This window comes from Anomaloglossus baeobatrachus, chromosome 6 (genome assembly GCF_048569485.1).
Source record: "Anomaloglossus baeobatrachus isolate aAnoBae1 chromosome 6, aAnoBae1.hap1, whole genome shotgun sequence".
NCBI lineage: Eukaryota > Metazoa > Chordata > Amphibia > Anura > Aromobatidae > Anomaloglossus > Anomaloglossus baeobatrachus.
In genome coordinates this window covers 178,214,566-178,236,795 of record NC_134358.1, presented here as the reverse complement: position 1 = coordinate 178,236,795, position 22,230 = coordinate 178,214,566, and the positions used below count along the sequence as shown (strand labels likewise).

Sequence of the window (22,230 nt, the reverse complement as noted above, 5' to 3'; positions counted from 1 at the left end):
TGCAATAATTATCTGCAAGAAATACTTCCTTTTCTGGAACAATTTCAAGGGTGCCAACACTTTAGGCCATGACTGTATTAAAACAAAGTTACTTAGTGCATAAATTGGCCAATTAATGTTAGCCCGCCAGCTGTGACAAGGCGTACCTTCCTTTGATGGGATCCTAACCTAATATCAAGCCTCTCCTGGGCTAAAAGCTTAAAAAATTTAAAGTACAGTAGGTAGGATACAGCACTAATTAAAAACAGTATTGGGCTGATGAGAGTAGTGCCCATTCAGAAGAGAAGGCAGTCAAAACCTCCAATAAGTTACTTCAAAATATTAACTAGTACGTCTGAACAAAATAAACCTAGTATGAACAGGTACAAGGTGCCATGATTGCATAATATACAGACAAAGGAATGCAGCTGCATTTTGTAAGCACGAAGATGTATACATCTTAACGCTTTGTATGCTGTTGTATTCTTTTTGTATATTAGAGAATCATGGCAGCTTGCACCTGCTCACGCTTGCTTTATTGTATTCGGAGGTGATGATCAGTTTTTTGTTATTGTTTATTGCTAATTTGTAAGACCTTTACCATGGCTCATTGGATTCTCTGCTGGCGTGTTTTTAGGCTGCTCTACCTAGATACCCTGTTAGCTACACTCTCTAGGTAAAGACCATAAATATTAGGCCTATGTCTCTGGAACTATATGGTGACCTGGTGACAGTTTCTCTTTTTGGATGCTGTAGTATAGAAGTATATGCCTTACACCTGTTTTTAATTAATTTGTATTTTTTCCAGTTTAACTACAACATTTTCATTGAAGTTATAATTTAATTGTATTAGAGATTAGAAATTAATATATAAAACCAACATACAGCTACACTGCCGCCTGAGAAGGGTGATAAAATGATAAAGCACCATAAACTTATTATTTCATAAAACAATAGTAAATACCCTACAATACTGCCGACATTGTAAACGAATATAAGAAGAACAGTTTAGATATAAAGAAATAGGCTTTACCACACTAACCTAACTAATATGATTTCCCTGATTCATTAAGACCGGCGTTGCTTATGCGAGGATTGATGAGGGTCCGTGCTGGAGTCAGAGGCGCCCGATTCATTATGAGGTGGATGTCTCTTAATAAATCAGGTGTATCTGAAAACTGGTGAGACCCTCCGTGCGCCTTGCCACAGATCTTACTCTAGTCAGACACTGGAGTAAGATATATGGCATAAGGTGCACCAAAGCTTGTCATAAATTAGACGACGAGGGTATTAGCACCTCACCTTGCCCAGTCATACTCAAGCTCCGCCAAAGCTGGCCAAAACTGGTGGAGCTGAGCAAAAATTTGGCAACTTTTCAAAGCATTTTATGCAAAATTTCTTGCGTAATCGCTTTGATAAATTGAGGTCCATATGCTCAAACATCTTAATACGTTTACCTGTCAAACAAGAATTATTACTTCAAATCTTTGCTTATTTGTGAATTTTGTAGAGTTGAACACTTAGCAGTTGTTCCGATATCTAAACCTTTAAACTACTTTATGCTCTTATTTAGTGCGTGCAGCCTTACATACATTTGTGGTTCAGCTCCAGTTTGAGTAGAGATATATAATGTTCTCAGGCTATTTTTATTTTTTTATTTTACAAAGTAAAGAGCATTTCTAAGGCATTAACCATCTGGTGAGCTTTCACGTACGCGGTATAATATCTAATTGAATAGAGGGCAATACCCCTGCATGTAATTAAGATTCACACAATTCACCAGTGCCAGCTTAATAATTGCACAAGGAGGTGGCAGGGGATTTAAATTCTGTATGGTTTCAATTTGAACCCATCAGCAAGAAGTTTAGGGATAATTACATTATTAATTATATTAACTCAATCAGAAAAATTTGTAACTGTGAAACAAGGAATTGATAAAGATTCTAGAAAGCAAAAATCAGGATATAAAATCAATCATACAACATGAGAGAGGCTTGACATTGAGGACATCAGTCGGTTATGGATTTATACTGTTTCTTGGCTGAAATTTTCCATGAAGGCACACAGGGGCATTCTAGCATTGCATGATTTGTTGTGTGTTATATTTCTCCTACAAGAATTGTTTTAGGCGAGAATGCAGTGCCTCACTGGAAAAACTATTCTGCAGCACACAGACTGTATGTAATACAAACACATTGGTATGCTGCTATTCATTTATATTTGTGACCATTTTAGTAGATAAAACACATTTGCAGGTTCATATTATGCGCCCAAATGATTGCATAATTGTGAAACAACACACTGAAATAGTAGTTGCATTCCCTGTGTCCAGTGCCTGCCTGCTCTCCGCCAATGCTTGGGTTTCTATGTACTGATGGCAGTGGTGACATCACGACTACAGTGCAAATCACTGCTGCAGACAACAAATGAGTACAGATGAGTGAACTCGTGGAAGTTTGGTTCGATGGGGTCATCCGGACTTTAGATCAAGTTTATTTTCGGATCTGGACTTGACCTGAGCCCCAATTGAAGTCATTAATTGGGCAGTTTAGGTCTAAGCCCACATGCCGCCAACCATATACAGAACACTTTTGGAAGAGGGTGGACAGGGTATTTCCAATGTATTTTTTTGGGTGCACACTACATCCGATCACGCTGTTGTTACCCCCAGTGTGAACCATTCAAACACTGCATGCGGCTCGCACTGGGCTGAGCACCGAGCGTACCTGAGCACAGCGATGCTCGCACTAGTGGTTTGAATACATGAAGCACCCGAACTCTGAATCCAAACTCTGTTTTTTTAGGTACAAACACAGAACCTAGGGTTCACTATATTATTACTATAATTATTATTATTTATTATTACAGCGCCATTTATTCCAAGGCGCTTTACATGTGGAAAGTGGTACACATAGTAGGGACAAGTACAATAATCATAAACAAAACAAGGCACGGACCGGTACAGGAGGAGAGAGGACACTGCCCGCGAGGGCTCACAGACTACAAGGGATGGGTGAGTATACAGTACGTGAGGGTAGAGATGGTTGTGTGGCGCTATATCAGACTAAGGGTTATTGCAGGTTGTAGGCTTGTCGGAAGAGGTGGGTCTTAAGGTTCCTTTTGAAGCTTGTCAAGGAAGGCGAGAGTCTGATATGTTGTGGCAGAGAATTCCAGAGTATGGGGGACGCACGGGAGAAAGCTTGGATGCGATGGTGGGAAGAGGAAATGAGAGGGGAGTAAAGAAAAAGATCTTGTGAGGATCGAAGGTTAGGTGAGGGTAAGTACTGGGAGACTAGATCACCGATGTAGGGAGGAGACAGGTTGTGGATGGCTTTGTAAGTCATAGTTAGTGTTTTGACCTGGAGTCGTTAAGCAATGGGAAGCCAGTGAAGGGAGAGAGGAGAGGTCGGGGAGTAGTGGGGGGCAGGTGGATTAGTCGGGCAGCATAGTTTAGAATAGATTGTAGGGGTGCGAGACTGTTAGAAGGGAGGCGACAGAGCAGGAGGTTGCAATAGTCTAGGTGGGAGACAATAAGGGCAAAAATATATCAGCAAAACTACTGAGTTCAGTGATTGGCTGCAGCGATGATTATGAGCGATGTAGTCAGAATGTCACAGAGACCGGAGTAGCGGTGGAGATCAAGTGCTGGACTCAGGGAGGGTGTGCACTATTCATGTTTGGTTATTTCTAAATATGTAATTGTTTTAGCACAAATTTTTCGCTAATAGTAAACCCCTTTAAGACCAGTCATCATGCTGATTCTTTATGCAAACTTAATGCAACTTTTTCAGCATACACGATTTATAGCTTCAAATAACATGTTTCTGTTACAAACTTTTTTTTTCTGATGTAGAGAGATGAGGGAAAAAAAACCCATAGAATCAAATCAGAAAACCAGCACTACAGCAAACAGAAACTGCATCTTCCATTTCTGACATAGTTTTCCCTTTGACAGTTGCCTCTCTGATCCTACCTTATCTTTATTCTGCTACAATAGTGCACATGAGATCAAACGCGAGAAAGCAAAAGTAAATCATTTATTCTGTAAAAGCCTGGGGCTTAATTCATTAGTGCTTAGAAATATCTCCTTAGATTCAGACCTGCTTCCATAAAGAATGGTAATGGAACAGGTGTTTAAAGCTCACTTGTAATGAACACTTTAATTATTGAGCAAAAAGAAATATCACGACGATTACTGGAGCCACAAAAAGAAGCAAAAAAAAAAGCAATTTATCATCTGTTCAAAATTTAAAAAACGAGGTTTGGACAAGGAGAGCAATGACATTTTTGTATTATTACAAATTCATTGGATATATGTGCTAAAGAGTTCAAAATAAAATTAAAATATGGATTGCAGCTCTTTCATGTAGGAGAAACTAAAGAAGACTGCCTGGGGCTCCAAGACAATAAATAGGAAAAAAAGTAAGAAAGTAAGAAACTTTACAGGCAACACTTAAATTTAAGCTACATTTACACATCCGTGTGACACATTCTGGTTCTATCCATTGTTTTCTCGGACAGCACATTGACCAATACATCTTCAATTAAAAACATGTCCATATCTGTGTTCTGTGAGATCAGAACATGGGTTAAGCTCATCTGTTTTGTGAATCAGACTCATCCATTAAAGTTCATAGTGATAGAATATGGTCCCATAAAAGTCAATGAGTGCCCTATTGCTCCTAAGTCATAATAAGAAAGCACCCCTAGGTATAACGCCCAGCAATCGGCAAATTATCACCTATCTAATAATTTACCCTGGAACGTGCAACCATAGATATCTACCATAGAGAACAAGTGACCTAGCAGGCCTGCAAGGCTCCAGGTATGTGTTCTAGGGTTAAAGAGGTTATTCATGACTATTTTATTTTTTCCTACGGGTCTATAAACTGATAGGAAGGTATTTTAGACCTTCTGCCTGATCTGCAGGAGCTGGCTCAGAGAGCCCTGTACTGGCGATTCTGCTGCTTCATTTGCCCTCACATCAACAGAGCAGGCCTTCCTTTTCCTACTCTTTCTATGGGACATCACTGCTGATGTCTAGGCACTATGGCCCCTATGGGGCTGAATGAGAAATTAAGTTTTTCCTCCTTCTTGTGAATCCCCGGCCTTGGGCTTTTTCTCTCCCCCCCCTTTTAATGCCTTTTCCACATGGTAATCCATGTGGAATTATTCATGATTAGGGAACGTGGAGGAGGTTTAGGAATAAGACCTTTGGTAGTTGTCATTGTTGAGATATATGTGATTAAGATAATGGTTAATGGAGGTAATCTATGCAGTGAGGCCCTATGTCTCTTTTAATTGTGTTGTCTTAACACTAGAACTACTGGACTCGTGACACTTATATAGAAATACATGGTGCAAAGTAGTCAAAATGACTACCTCAGTAGTTCTAGTGTTAATGTCATTTTTTTAAATAGTAAATTCCATGTACACACTCCTCTTCGTTACTATGGACTGCTGGTGATGTATATATAGGAGTGACCGATTGATAAGAAGATATACTGACCATCAAGATTGAACCACGACTCACCATTCTACCATACTGAGAGCCTGGATGAAAATGAACACGGCAATAGACATAGCATGGACTCTGGATCTATTCAAATGAATATACTAAATTATCGTGTTAACTGTGTTTGATGTCTATGTGCTTGTCTTCATATGAATACATGAATGTGTGGGCTAACAATGTATGGTATGTGTATGTGGGTGGGGATACATCCTTATACTGAGGGGCTGACCTCGGCACATATATGATATGGGCATTTGATATAAATATATTATGTTTCATCAGGTGTTTGTTTTATAACAGGCACCTTGATGGCTTATGTTCCCATCATCTTCCTTTTCTGCCCCCTCCTCTTATTTTTGTTTTAGATGGGTCAGACTCCTCATGTGCGTAGCGCATTGGTTACCCTAACATTCCCTGTGTGTGGGCGCTGCTGATGCGCGTGGCCGCGGCTTCCGGGTGTTGTTGCTCGGCGGCCTCAGCATTCCCGATGCGCATGTCTAGTGACGTCACTGAGTGAATTCCCTCTGACGTGCGTCTCGGGGATGAGAGCTGCCGTATGGCGACGTCACTTCTGGGTGTCCCGTCCTGCGCGCATGCGCCGCTATATCGGCGCTACACACATGGAGCATGTCACTAACAATCATGGTTACTTACGGATATAAAAGAGAAGTGTGCTGTGAGTATATCCATTCACCTGCACCCCGCTGATGAAGCTTTGGCGACACGCGCATCCGGGTTGAAAGATACTCACCTACCCACCTCTGAACCGCCACTGATAGGCCCTCAGCTTGTACACCATGGGTAAGTCTGTAAACTGCTGTTTTATGACATGACTGTTTGACCACATGGTGTTCCCCCATTATATTGCATTGGCTGCTTATATGCTTCTTTGCTTGGGATCATGATGCGTTAAATTTGGGCGGTTCATTGATGGGTGGGTGTGTAAAGAATCCACCTTACCTCATATTTATACTATATGGAAAATGAATTTTATCTCTTTGAATTATAATAAAATTTGATATTTTTATAATTGAATAAGTCTCCTATACGTGTTTTACACGAGTGTGTTGGTTGAATTTGGAGTATATTCCATGACATCCGTTTATATGAGGATTGTAATATAGTCTATTAGGATGAAACTACAATATGGTATCTTCCCCCTTCTGTCTGTGCTATATATGATACTGCTAATGTCATGCTGTTTGACATCCGGCTACCTGCAGTTAGGCAGTGGAGAGCCAGCTGTCAATCATTGTGACATCTGCAGTGATGCCCCATCGACAGAGCAGAGTGGAAGAGAAGCAGCTCCTCTGTTGACGTGATGTCAGCGGAAGCCACGGGATCACCGGCAAGAGCTGTCTATGACTGCATTGTGCCAGCAGAGATCAGCAACGGGCAAAAAAGGCAGGTAGTTAGCAACTACCTTCTGTAAGTTCTTAGGCCCATAGGAAAAATAAAAGGCTTAAGGTTGAATGTAAAAACAAATGCATCATAACCCTTCAGAAAAGTGTGTAGGGAGCCTTATTAAGGCACGATGATTCCTATCAATGAGCCATATGCAATCTACTTTCTGCCATACGATGCTCCATGCAGCATTGGATTAGTGATATATTCTCCTATACAAGCAATGCTGTTTGTGGTCTATGTCTATAGTACAGCATCTCATTGAATAAGACCCATTTTTACATGTCACATCTACAGTGCCTACAAGTAGTATTCAATCCCCTGCAGATTTAGCAGGTTTGATAAGATGCAAATAAGTTAGAGCCTGCAAACTTCAAACAAGAGCAGGATTTATTAACAGATGCATAAATCTTACAAGCCAACAAGTTATGTTGCTCAGTTAAATTTTAATAAATTTTCAACATAAAAGTGTGGGTCAATTATTATTCAACCCCTAGGTTTAATATTTTGTGAAATAACCCTTGTTTGCAATTACAGCTAATAATCGTCTTTTATAAGACCTGATCAGGCCGGCACAGGTCTCTGGAGTTATCTTGGCCCACTCCTCCATGCAGATCTTCTCCAAGTTATCTAGGTTCTTTGGGTGTCTCATGTGGACTTTAATCTTGAGCTCCTTCCACAAGTTTTCAATTGGGTTAAGGTCAGGAGACTGACTAGGCCACTGCAACACCTTGATTTTTTCCCTCTTGAACCAGGCCTTGGTTTTCTTGGCTGTGTGCTTTGGGTCGTTGTCTTGTTGGAAGATGAAATGACAACCCATCTTAAGATCCTTGATGGAGGAGCGGAGGTTCTTGGCCAAAATCTCCAGGTAGGCCGTGCTATCCATCTTCCCATGGATGCGGACCAGATAGCCAGGCCCCTTGGCGGAGAAACAGCCCCACAGCATGATGCTGCCACCACCATGCTTGACTGTAGGGATGGTATTCTTGGGGTCGTATGCAGTGCCATCCAGTCTCCAAACGTCACGTGTGTGGTTGGCACCAAAGATCTCGATCTTGGTCTCATCAGACCAGAGAACCTTGAACCAGTCTGTCTCAGAGTCCTCCAAGTGATCATGAGCAAACTGTAGACGAGCCTTGACATGACGCTTTGAAAGTAAAGGTACCTTAGGGGCTCGTCTGGAACGGAGACCATTGCGGTGGAGTACGTTACTTATGGTATTGACTGAAACCAATGTCCCCACTGCCATGAGATCTTCCCGGAGCTCCTTCCTTGTTGTCCTTGGGTTAGCCTTGACTCTTCGGACAAGCCTGGCCTCGGCACGGGTGGAAACTTTCAAAGGCTGTCCAGGCCGTGGAAGGCTAACAGTAGTTCCATAAGCCTTCCACTTCCGGATGATGTTCCCAACAGTGGAGACAGGTAGGCCCAACTCCTTGGAAAGGGTTTTGTACCCCTTGCCAGCCTTGTGACCCTCCACGATCTTGTCTCTGATGGCCTTGGAATGCTCCTTTGTCTTTCCCATGTTGACCAAGTATGAGTGCTGTTCACAAGTTTGGGGAGGGTCTTAATTAGTCAGAAAAGGCTGGAAAAAGAGATAATTAATCCAAACATGTGAAGCTCATTGTTCTTTGTGCCTGAAATACTTCTTAATAATTTAGGGGAACCAAACAGAATTCTGGTGGTTTGAGAGGTTGAATAATAAATGACCCTCTGAATAAACTTTTCACAATTTAAAAAAAAAAAGAAATAACATTCTTTTTTGCTCTAGTGCATTTCACACTTCCAGTCTGATCTACAGTCCAAATGTCACAATGCCAAGTTAATTCCGAATGTGTAAACCTGCTAAATCTGCAGGGGGTTGAATACTACTTGTAGGCACTGTATATCGAGGGAGAGAGGAACTTGAGAACTTCATGGTTATAAATGCATATGTCCAGGTATAGAGCTGACATCTCCAATACAAGAACTGTATGATGCTGATGGTATCTAAATTGAGTGATTATGTGAGATCTTTTTTTTTACACATCGACATCATGTATCAATGTGTAAATGTGACATGGCAATTTATCTACCTTACATTGACTAACTGAATATGTAAAGTCACATGCTCATCTAAAAGGTAAGAAAGACTCATGGAGACGGATATGTCCAAGCACATAATCAATATAACGTACGCTGCGTGCCCAACAGATAAACATTTAACAATGAGAGATTTCAGACTTCACACATCCTCAAAGTTCATATCCTGTCAGCTGGAGAAGAGATGAAAGGCAATGGTGTCAACTCTTCAAACCTGTTATGTAGCTATCTAGTTGAACCTAAAATATTAATAATGAATGTTCAAAATAAAATATTGAAAGTTCTTTTTGGAAATTACAGAAGATGAAACAGGCATTTGAAGTTTCTGCTGCATTATACCTTACTACGGCATCTCCTGCCATGGCACTGTGCTTGAGTTTTCTACTTACTTCATATTCTTCTTTGAATCCGTAGCCTTCAGCACATTTCATCTGTGTGATGTGCTGCAGTAAGTCAGCTACCCGGATAGCTGGGTGAAGCTGGCCTGTCTGATAGGGAACATCAACGGCCTCCCGTTTCTTGTATGTATGGGATTGGGCTAAACTGCTGGTCTCGCTGTTGGTGTGGTTTTCATCTAGAAGTAGAAAACACAATAATTGATTGATTGGCATTCTGAAATCATATAAACCCACAAACAAGGCTTCCTTAGTGGAAATGAAATTATGAAAACCATGAGAAAAATATATAGCTTATTTCATATAGACAGAAACAATGCATCAATTGCAAATGGAATTCCATTATTACTATTCTCCCATAGTAGTCAGGATTGGGCAGGACAATGAATTACAGTAAGAAGGTAACACATCATATCATATAAATATGGAACAATATGAAACACAATGGTTGGACACTTGGTATGGCAGACATACATAGTGGATTCAGTTTTACCCCATTCGTTTTCATGCAACTAAAAGGAACGTAAGGATTTGACACAGAAAATGAAACAGGTCCAAACACAAGCCAACATAAAACGGACCCGGTGGTAGAATAAAGACCTGAAGGGTTCCCACAATCACTATGCCTTATCCCGTGTTGGCGGAGTATGTCAGCATCCTCCACCAGCACTGGAGAAGTTCACCAACCTCCCCCATGGATGTGTCTTCAGAGGGTAAGAATGGAAACTTACCATTAATTGGCACTTTAAAGAAGATACATATCAGGAGGGAAAAGAGTAGGAAAAAAATGAGACAGGGCATAAGCAATTAAAATGTATTCAGTATCAACAGTCTGGCTCCTGACAGTGGTCAAAATAAAATGAAGAGGAAGGGTATAAGGCCAAAATATAAAGCCACATAATGGAAGGACTAAACTATAAATGTTCATGTCACATACCTAGTGTTAATATACATCTATCGCAAGCTACTGTATATGGTTTTTTAGTTTCTTAATTTAGGGTTTTCATTTGGTTGTCATATATTTATCTAGGGATCTGCCATTACTGATGCAGCTAATAGGGAGCAAACTTGGTCCTTTGTCATAGTTTCTGAGTCAACGTGTTTTGTTGTCTTAGCTCCTCACATATGGATATAAAATAGGAAATTACGGTCAGTATTTTCAATGAATTGGCATTTCAGTATAATAATGCACTTCATGCACGTGTAAGATGGAGATATAGGTCTATGAAGGGAACTTAAATTAAGTTTAGATACTTTTAAACATTCTAGAACGTCTAAAAATAAGATACGACACAAAGGACAAAAAATCAACGTCATTTAATTTGTTTATTTTTAATTGTCAAATAATCCATCAAATTTTTGTATCACAGCATATCCAACCTAACTCCAAATCCTCATGAGATTCTGGTCCAGTCCTGGTTTTCAAACTCCCATTCTGGTCCTGGTATTCCAGATTTTCTACAGAAAATTAAAAATGCCATGACCAGAATGCATCGAAAAGACAGAACATTTCGAAACAAAAATTCAATAACAGAAAATGAAAATTGTCCCCGACCCCCCAACATAGTCTTCGGTACAAAATGTAACACATAAGATATTTAATATTAAAAAATATATGTATATATATACAATTTTTAGAATGCATAAAAATCATTTACCGTATTTAGAACTACATATCATGCAACATCATTAATAAAGGTCGCAAAGCAGCACAAATTGTTTTTAAGCTTTCACAATAAATATATTATACACTAGAAAGGGAAATAAAGGGAGAATAACTACAGTGCTTTTTCCTTCATTGAAAACATTATTAAATAAAATCCAAAATATTTTCAGATGCATTTGGTTAATTTTTATAAAACACTCATTACCACTAAATATTTAATAATTTGCCACTTAGACGGGGTTCAGATGGGGTTCAGATGGGGTTTAGATGGGGTTTAGAAGGGATTTGTCAGCAAAACTTACTTTTTTGGACTTTTGATCTATGTTTTCTGCTATGAACAAACATTATAAAAACTTACAGTAGCTAATGTTTTACATTTATGTAAGCATGTATGAGTAAAACTAGGATATTTAGGGTTTACCAGTTATTCCTCAAACTAAACGAACATGAAAATAAAAATGTTCTGGGTGAATTAAAATGAGAACTTCTGTGTATTACAATAAATATTATACAGTTTATTTTTGAAATATGAGCTAATTTTTATGTGTTTACACTACCCAAATATTTACAGGAGTTTTCTTCAACTCCCAAACTGATGGAACTGCCCTTGCCATTACTTTATAATTTGTAATTCTACCATTACGCCCCAGCAGCACGCACGCTGTGTTGGGGTTATATTTGACTCCGATCTTTCCTTCACTCCCCACATTCATTCACTTGCTCGTTCTTGTCACTTCCACCTCAAAAACATCTCAAGATTTCGACCTTTTCTTACCGTTGACTCTGCAAAAACTCTTACTGTCGCTCTCATTCATTCTCGCCTGGATTATTGTAACTCTTTACTAATTGGTCTCCCTGTTACTAAACTCTCCCCTCTCCAATCCATTCTGAATGCTGCAGCCAGGATCATTTTCCTCTGCAATCGTTTCACTGATGCCTCTGCTCTGTGCCAGTCATTGCACTGGTTGCCTATCCGTTACAGAATCCAATAATAAACCTATCACTCTCACTTACAAAGCTCTCCACAGTTCTGCACCACCCTACATCTCCTCCCTCCTCTCTGTCTATCACCCCACCCATGCCCTCCGCTCTTCTACTGACTTAAGACTGACATCCTCAACAATTCGAACCTCCCACTCCCGTCTTCAAGATTTCTAAGGAGCTGCGCCTATGCTCTGGAACACACTACCAAGAGAAATCCGATTAATTCCCAACATCCACACCTTTAAGCGAGCCCTAAAAACGCATTTCTTTAGACTAGCCTATCACCTCACTTCCCTGATCTAATCTAGTCCCTTTCTGCCCTTCAAAAAATTTACTTCCAGTTCTCGTCCCCTGTACCTGTATAAAGTCTCACCGACGGGTTCATGCAGCTGCTTTTGAATACCCTATTAAATCGATAGCTGGACCACATATGACAAGCTTTTCTCCCCCTCATTCACCTTTTGTGTCTCCTCTATTTCCTCATAGACTGTAAGCTTACGAGCAGGGCCCTCACTCCTCCTGGTATCTTAATTTTGTTATTTTGTATTGTCTCATATTGTCTGTACATGTCCCCTCTTAATTGTAAAGCGCTGCGGAATATGTTGGCGCTATAGAAATAAAACTTATTATTATTATGTACAGATCTGACCTCCAGGGCCCCTACTAAAGGGCCAGATTGCCAATTCAATGGAGTAGGTCTTTCATGGTCTTTTAATGGTCTAGGAATGAAGCCGAATGCAATTTCTTGCACATTGATTAGCCGGTCCACAGGGATAAACAGGAAAGAGGCTTGACTATTAAATTAGAGCAGCTGCTCATTTAATCTCAAGATTGGTAAGCACTAATGTTGGGCGAGCATCAGGGTGCTTGGGTAATCGCCATGCTCGGCCAAATATCGCAGGAGCTTGAATATGTCGGTCATGAAACAGAGAACAAAAAGAGCTGATTCGCTTCACTGAATGATGTGAGCTGGCCCGCAGGGAGAGCCACTTACAGTCTCTGAATGTTGGGGTTAAAACAACAATTTTGGATGTAGATTGTCCGTAAAAAATCCTGCCCTCCCTCCTTCGAAATGCTCTATAAATGACTGGCTGTATGTGGGCGATCATTGGCTTCCATTATACTCGTTCCTTGAGTTGAGTCCATTCGAGCGTCTGACCTGCTCGACTTAAGTAATGAGCACCCGAGCATTGCAGTGATCACTCATCATTTTGAGTACCGATCATCGAGCATTTTAGTGATCCCTCATCATTTTAAGTACTGACCAACAAACATTTTAGTGATTCCTCATCATTCTAACTACCGACCACCGAGCATTTTAGTGATCCCTCATCATTTTGAGTACTTAGCACCAAGCACTTTACGGCTCACCCATCATTATTAAGCACTATTCCCTTTTAAGATTATAGAGTAAAAAAATACCTCACACTGAACACTCTGCCATTGGGCTTGTTGGCCACATTAGTATTTTGTTATAATTTTTTTTCCAGATTGCGCAGCTTAGAGGGAACACGGTTGGTGGGGGTCCCTGATGTTGCACCCCTCAAAACAAAAATGATAGCATATCCTAGTGACATGCCGACACTTTGTGACACGGAAATACCCTTTAGGCCTGAAACACACATCCGTGAAACATGTGCGTGTTTGGTCCGTTTCCGTATATACCGGAGACACGGCCAAACGTGCACCAATGTTATGCAATGTTTGAGGACATATGTGCGTTTTTCATTAAGGTCAGTGTGTCCGTGTGCGTGCTACGTTTGTGTCCCCGTTTTGCACGGAAGCATGTCCGTTTTCAGCACGCAACACGCACGCATGGACCCAATGAAAGTCAATGGGTCTGTGCGCATGCCCGAGTGACACGGACGCATCTCTGTTTGCTCCGTGTACGTTTTGTGCTTTTTTCATGTGATGTCGGTCATTTTCTTTATTTCTGTGTCGGTCTCTCTGTCTTGTCTGTCCCTCTCTCAGTCCGTAGGTCATTTCCCACCCTCTCTCATACTTACCGTTCCCCGATCTCCGGAGCGGCACGGCTGTTATAAAAACTCCGGCGGCTTTTACTATTTTGAAAAAGCAGGCCGCTTATTAAACAATCTCGTATTTCCTGCTTTACCCGCCCACAGGCGCCTGTGATTGGTTGCAGTCACACACGCCCACCACGCTGAGTGACAGCTGTGTCACTGCACCCAATCACAGCAGCCGGTGGGCATGTCTATACTGTGCAGTAAACTAAATAAATAAATAATTTAAAAAAACGGCGTGCGGTCCCCCCCCCATTTTAATACCAGCCAGATAAAGCCATACAGCTGAAGGCTGGTATTCTCAGGATGGGGAGCCCCACGTTATGGGGAGCCCCCCAGCCTAACAATATCAGTCAGCAGCCGCCCAGAATTGCCGCATACATTATATGCGACAGTTCTGGGACTGTACCCGGCTCTTCCAGATTTGCCCTGGTGCGTTGGCAATCAGGGTAATAAGGAGTTAATGGCAGCCCATAGCTGCCACTAAATCCTAGATTTATCATGTCAGGCATCTCCCCGAGATACCTTCCATGATTAATCTGTAAGTTACAGCAAATAAACACACACACCAGAAAAAATCCTTTATTTGCAATAAAAAACACTAACAAATACCCTCGTTCACCACTTTATTCAGCCCGAAAAACCCCTCCATGCCCGGCGTAATCCACAGAGGTCCAGCGTCGCATCCACCTCTGCTACATGAAGGTGACAGGAGCTTCAGCAGACACCGCCGCTCCTGTCAGCTCCACGAAGCTACTGAAGAGAGCCGCGATCAGCTCAGCTGTCACTGAGGTAACTCGCGGCCACCGCTGGATCCTCCAACTGTGACAGAAAGTCACCTGTTACTACATCGCTGTCACTCTGGCGACTTGCTGTCACAGTTGGAGGATCCAGCGGTGGCCGCGAGTTACCTCAGTGACAGCTGAGCTGATCGCGGCTCTTTTCAGTAGCTTCGTGGAGCTGACAGGAGCGGCGGTGTCTGCTGCAGCTCCTGTCACCTTCATGTAGCAGAGGTGGATGCGACGCTGGACCTCCGTGGATTACGCCGCACATGGAGGGGTTTTTCGGGCTGAATAAAGTGGTGAACGAGGGTATTTGTTACTGTTTTTATTGCAAATAAATGATTTTTTTCTGGTGTGTGTGTTTATTTACTGTAACTTACAGATTAATCATGGAAGGTATCTCGGGGAGACGCCTGACATGATTAATCTAGGATTTAGTGGCAGCTATGGGCTGCCATTAACTCCTTATTACCCCAATTGCCAACGTACCAGGGCAAATCGGGAAGAGCCGGGTACAGTCCCAGAACTGTCGCATATAATGTGTGCGGCAATTCTGGGCGGCTGCTGACTGATATTGTTAGGCTGGGGGGCTCCCCATAACGTGGGGCTCCCCATCCTGAGAATACCAGCCTTCAGCCGTATGGCTTTATCTGGCTGGTATTAAAATGGGGGGGGGACCGCACGCCGTTTTTTTAAATTATTTATTTATTTAGTTTACTGCACAGTATAGACATGCCCACCGGCTGCTGTGATTGGGTGCAGTGACACAGCTGTCACTCAGCGTGGTGGGCGTGTGTGACTGCAACCAATCACAGGCGCCTGTGGGCGGGTAAAGCAGGGAATACGAGATTGTTTAATGAGCGGCCGGCTTTTTCAAAACAGGAAAAACCGGCGGAGTTTTTATAACAGCCGTGCAGCGCCGCGCCGGAGATCAGGGAACGGTAAGTATGAGAGAGGGCTGCTCACTTCAGTCACTCGGGGGATTAGCGGTCACCGGTGAATCCTGCATGAGTGACCGCTAATCAGTACACGGCACACAGACAGAGCCGTGGCATGACAATGAAGTCGGCTGAAGTTCACCCGAGTTCATTCTCATCGCGCAACTCTGTCTGCTGTCAGCCGACATGTATCAACGACATTGTCCATCACACACTTACGGAACATTTCACACGGGCAACACACACACATGTCAGTTATTTCACTCACGCACACACGACATTCTACACACACATACGGCTAGCATACGGGATACACACGCAGGCCACACATACCATAAAAATGGACCTAAAAACGGAAAACAGACACGAAAAATGGCCTGTTTTACATGGACGTGGTTATAACGAATGTGTGTTGGAGGCCTTAGGCTGTGTGCCCACGATGAGTTTTTGATGTTGAGTATTTTCACTCTGTCAAAAAGACAGTGTTTTACAGTTCCAGCAAGTGGATGGAAATCTCCTGCCCCTGTGCTTCTTTATTATTCAGTGTAAACGGACCTGTGGTGCGTGTTTCAAATCCAGAACATGTCACTTTCTCTTGCGGTTATGCAGAGTTTTATGTGCAGATTTTCCCCAAAGTCTTGGAATAAATGCAGAAAATCCAGGTAAAAAATATTCCTGCATTTTTAGTGTGTTTCCGCTGCAAAAATGCATCAGAATACATGTAATCGGCACTTAAGTAGATCAATAAAGTTTTTTCAAAGCCAAATGCCTGGAAATATCAAAAACATGATAAAAATACATGTAATAAAGCACATACAAAAATGCAATGAAAAATTGGAAGTGACCAATTTACATAATAGGTGCAGAAATTCTGCAGCATCAAAACTCACCAAATGCTCATTATGGGCCCATAGCCTTACAGTTATGTACACACATTCAGTATTTGCAGCAAATCTGCTGCAAATACTGGAATGTTGGTAGGAGAAGCCTTGCACAAAATAAGCACATTTTTCATGTGATTTGCTCCTACTCATGGGTAAAAAAAAACTGCCTCAAATCTACAAGGCAGAAATAAGCGATGTGCATGAATGAGATTTCAGAAATTCAGTTTGCTGATACAGTAAAACATGCAGAAAAATACTGGAAAAATGCAACGTGTGAATATACCCTTAAAGGGTTTTGCCATAACTAATTTCTGCAATGTGTAATAAATGTCTGATCCCTGTAGATTTCACTGCTAAACTTCCCTTGAATTAATAGAACAGAGGTTACGGTTTATGCATTGTCCCCTCTAAGGCGGGCTTTGCACGTTGCGACATCGCAAGCCGATGCTGCGATGTCGCACGCGATAGTCCCCGCCCCCGTCGCAGGTACAATATCTTGTGAAAGCTGGCGTAGCGAAAATTATCGCTACGCCGGCTTCACATGCACTCTTCTGCCCTGCGACCGTCGCTCTGGCCGGCGACCCGCCTCCTTATGAAGGGGGCGGGTCGTGCGGCGTCACTGCGACGTCACACGGCAGGCGGACAATAGGAGCGGAGGGGCGGAGATGAGCAGGATGTAAACATCCCGCCCAGCTCCTTCCTTCCGCATATCCTACGGAAGCCGAGGTGACACCGGTAGGAGATGTTCCTCACTCCTGCGACTTCACACACAGCGATGTGTGCTTCCGCAGTAGCGAGGAACAACATCGGACCGTCGCGTCAGCGTAATTATGGATTACGCCGACGCTGCACCGATGATACGATTACGACGCTTTTGCGCTCGTTAATCGTATCATCTAGGCTTCACACACTGCGATGTCGCATGCGATGCTGGATGTGCGTCACTTTCAATTTGACCCCACCAACATCGCACCTGCGATGTCGTAGTGTGCAAAGCCTGACCTTAGGCTGCATGCCCACGATCAGGGTTCACAGCGTTTCGGACGCAGCGTGTTTTCACTGCTTCCAAAATGAAAGAAGAAATCCCATGTCCATTGTGCTTGTTTTTCCCACAGTGTAAACTGACATGCGGTGAGGCTTCCCGAGTCGCATCATGTCAATTTATGCTGCGGAGCCGCAAGGGTTCTCCGCAGAGAGAATAGAGAGAAAGTCCACAGTGGCCCAAACCCTGATCATAGGCACTGGCAGCTGCGGTCTCCTGCAGAAGAAGGAGAATACATGCTGCGCCCAGGGTGCAGCATGTCCGGATCGCGGGTATGTACCTAAGTTTCCACAGTGCAAAAATACAACAGATTTTCTTCTAAAATCCGCTGCGATTTACATAGCCAGCATAGTATGAGATTCAGGAATCTCATGCACGACCTGCAAAAGACATTTGTAGCAGAAATTGACAGGAGCTGCAGGTCTGAGATTCACAACATGTCAATTTATGCTGTGGATGTAGATGTAAAGGGATAATGTGCCCCCTCCCATACTTTGCGATTGTAAATGTGACTGTGGATTTTGCTGTGGCCGGAGGTCCCTCTTGGAAATGCTGCGGTTATAATTGCAGACCTGTTAGTGGGCGAGTGATTTTATGTAATCCAATGATATGTCATGTCAATCCTGGCTCTAAAGTAGCCAACTTACAACTTCTAAAAAATAAAAAAAATAGATAAAAATAATTGCTTTTTGTATCTTGTCTTCAGCGCAGGAGGCCTCTTCCTGAAATTTGATTGATTACTTACAGGGTAAAACAACAGAACATTGGCACATCAGTCACTGTGTGGACAATAAAACACAAAAGCGTGTGCCATGCACAGTAAAAATCTATTGTTCACCCTTTCCATGAATTTAATACCCGTCATAATCATACTTTCAATGTCATAAGTGTTGGACAGAGATAAGGGAATGACAAAATAAAATCTAAGATTTTATTTAATAGGCTTAGTATAATCCTGCAATTAAATCACACAGATTTATTCACCCAAACTCTGTATTTCTTCCCTCAAGGGACATATATCTGCGAGATAAAACTGCTCGCCAAAGACAAATGTGACAAAAAGTCCGGATCAGTCCTGTGTGGGTTCTGGTGATAGTGTCCGACTCTTTATCATTTTTGTATGATTTGTGCTATGGATAGAGAGAATGTGTAAAACCTCAAGGACAAGTGTTATGGCCTTGAAATAAACTGAGTGGGTAAAAGCCCTTTCATCAATGGTCAGGCATAAAAACGTTCATTCATGACCATTGGCTGTGTAAATATGTCCACCGATCAAGCAACAAGGGAGGAAATGCTGATTTGTGCTCTCATTGCTGTTTTAGGCAGATACTAAAATCATCATTTTTGGGGGGCACACGACCCCATATAAACAGGGATGTGCTGCTGACAATAATGAAATTGTAAGAGAACATATTGAAACACTAGCGATCGCTCATCACATGCTGGTGTGAACGGAACTAAGCAAGTCAAGGTGCAATATTGTTGATTGTGACAAAAAATGTGCAAGTGTAAAAGAGCCCTAACACTAAGAAAACGGTGCGCTATAATATCGTTATCCATGTTCAATGATACACAGCTCAGGAATGCAAAGATACATTTTTAAACCCTAAATGTAAGGCCCAATTGACAAGTCCATATTACACAGGTCATGCTCAGGCTGCAATTCCCGGCCCAACAGGTTCTCCTGATCTGAACTTACAGTCCCATAGGCATATATGGAACCAGACCGGAGCATGGAATGAATAATACACACGTGTGAATTCTGCCAAAGAGCATGTTTAAACAGTGATTTTATCAAAAAAGCAACCCAGTAAGTGACACACCGCTGGAATCAGGATATCTTTCTCTACATTATTCTGCTCTCAGATTAGGTGGCAAAAACCTGGAGATGGATTCCCTTTAGGTGTTCTACTTCTTCAATGAGTGATTGGCAGCTTGTATGGACTCATCAATTATCACAAAATGCGCATTCTTAGGATTAATTGTTTACAATAATCTTGCAGTGTAAATAAACTTTACCTTCTCCTTGAACGAAGGACCAAGAATAAATGATCTGCCCTCTACAGCCCCCTTCACACATAGCGAGATCGCTAGCGAGATCGCTGAAATGTCACAGGTTTTGTGATGTATCAGCAACCTCGCTAGCGATATCTCTGTGTGTGAGAAGCAGCAGCGAGTTGGTCCCTGCTGCGAGGTCGCTCATCGTGACACAACGATCAGGACCATTTTTTGCTCGTTGGTCTCCCACTGAGCAGCACACATTGGCGTGTTTGACGGCGGAAGACCAACGAGTGCCGGTTCTGAGTGTGCAGGGAGCCATCGTTACACGGGTCGCTGGTGGCTGATGGCTGGTCGCTGTGGAGATCTGCCTGATTGACAGCTCAACAGCGACCATGTAGTGACGTTCCAGCGATCCCTGCCAGGTAAAATCGCTGGTGGGATCGCTGGTACGTCGCTATGTGTAACGAGTCCTTTACTCACCAGAAGAGTCTTGAGATAAGAGAAGTCTGGAAATGGGTTTAAAACCCCCACGTAAGAACAAAGATAAGGGGTCATGCCCTCTCATCATGTCTTTGTGATGCTTTATTTGTGAAAATTGTTCTGTGCAATTCCTCTGTACAAAATGTCTGGAAGCCTGAGATTTCCAACATGTGGTTCTATAAAGGTTCTAGCCACCCAATAACAAAAGGGATGAGACTCTCTCCTAGAGTACTATAGTAACTTAGAAGCTCTAAAAGGGGTTGTACTTGATTACAAAATTGATGTTCTCTCCTTAAACAGTCCATCCATAATAAGGTTTGCAGATGTCAACAGCCCCACTAATTAATTCATGCAAGGAGCCACAGGGGTCCACATGCCCTTCAGAGACTGGTATTACAACACTTGGATGGGACTGAGGTGTTTATAGTTGTAATATTGGGATCAGCTAACACTAAAGGTACTGTCACACATAACGAGATCGCTAGCGAGATCGCAGCTGAGTCACCGTTTTGGTGACGCAGTAGCGATCCCGTTAGCGATCTCGTTATGTGTGACACTTACCAGCAATCAGGCCCCTGCTGTGAGATCTCTAGTCGTTGCTGAATGGTCCAGGTCATTTTCTTCAAAGGCGATGTCCTGCTGGGCAGGACACATCACTGTGTTTGACACTGTGTGACAGGGTCACAGTGACTGCTGAGATCGTTATACAGGTCGCTACTGCGACCTGTATTGTTCCTGCATCGCTGGTAAGATCTGACTGTGTGACATCTCACCTGCGACCTCCCAGCAACTTACCTGCGATCCCTATCAGGTCGCATTGTTTTCGGGATCGCTGGTAAGTCGTTGTGTGTGACTGGGCCTTTAAAGTACAAAACCAGGTATGGGCCAGTTTTGTAGGTCCCAAGAAACCCTTTGACATATAATTGCCAATTACTATGTACTATTTTTATGCTACTATTTAGAGCTACAATGAGGCCATAATGGATTCCAGTATTGAGAATCCTTACTCAAGATCAGTCATAATGATTAAATAAAATACTAATATCTGGCATCTTTGGCATTGGCTTCACTGAAATGGGTATTGGAGTGGGCATCAATGGTATCTCTTTCTCAGCCCTTGTCTAATGGGTTGACATGGGACTTGCCTTTAGTGACATGAGACATGTTTTTACTTTTCTACAGCCTTTCATCTTGAAAGAGACAAGTTACTGTACACTGTGTATATATATATATATGTATATATATATATATATATATATATATATATATACATACATATATTTTTCTCCACGTTGATTCTGGCTATTATATACATTTTACTTGAAAACGTAAAGAAAACCCTCAATTTATGAATGATATGACTGAAAAATACTTATATATTAAAGTACATCACAGTAACTAACCTAAAATATTAATTATAAATTGGGGCCTACCACAGGGGATAAAGCCTACTCACGGGTATCACAGGTCATGATTGTAAAAGGCCAATATCCCAGAAAGAGGTCACTTCATAGCAGAAAACAGTGTAAATCTTATGTTATGTTTCCCCGTAGACTTATTCCTTTATAAGACTTTTTGATTAGATGATCTTTCCAAATGTCTACAATTTCCAAATTGCCTGATGGTAGGAAAGGCAGGACAGCAAATCAATCTGGTAAATGAATCTGTGTCTACAGAATAGGGATGTCGAATGAATATCTGACCCCAGGTCCGAGCCCAATGAAATAATAAGAACCACGTAAGGGGAGACGACTCGCTGAGTCCTGACATGTATAAATAAGGAAAAGTCATATTGATCTGCCGCCTGATGAAATTTGCACTGATACTTTACAAATGAAAGCTTTCTGGATATTGCCATCTGTTGATTGAATGGTTTATTTTAAGCTTTGATCTCATGTATAAAATCGTTACATATAAACAAAGAGAAGTGTTGTCAATGAAGAGAAAAGCACATATTCTACAATTTATGACCGGAAGCTGTGGATATACAAAATAAACCAACTAAGTACTGGTACTGTGCTATCCAGGTTCAAGGAAGAAAAGACAGAGGCATTTCCAGA

The 22,230-nt window shown here is 42.0% G+C and overlaps 1 protein-coding gene across 7 annotated transcripts in view; it reads right to left on the bottom strand.

Annotated features, from left to right (window-relative positions):
• PTPRM (protein tyrosine phosphatase receptor type M) overlaps positions 1-22,230 on the bottom strand; it is a 993,494-nt gene that overhangs the window by 196,064 nt on the left and 775,200 nt on the right. For all 7 annotated transcript variants that reach the window (XM_075314524.1, XM_075314525.1, XM_075314526.1 and 4 more), the window contains one exon: positions 9,367-9,551. In XM_075314524.1, coding sequence (XP_075170639.1) covers positions 9,367-9,551 — 185 coding nt within the window. The remainder of the gene's footprint in view (positions 1-9,366; positions 9,552-22,230) is intronic.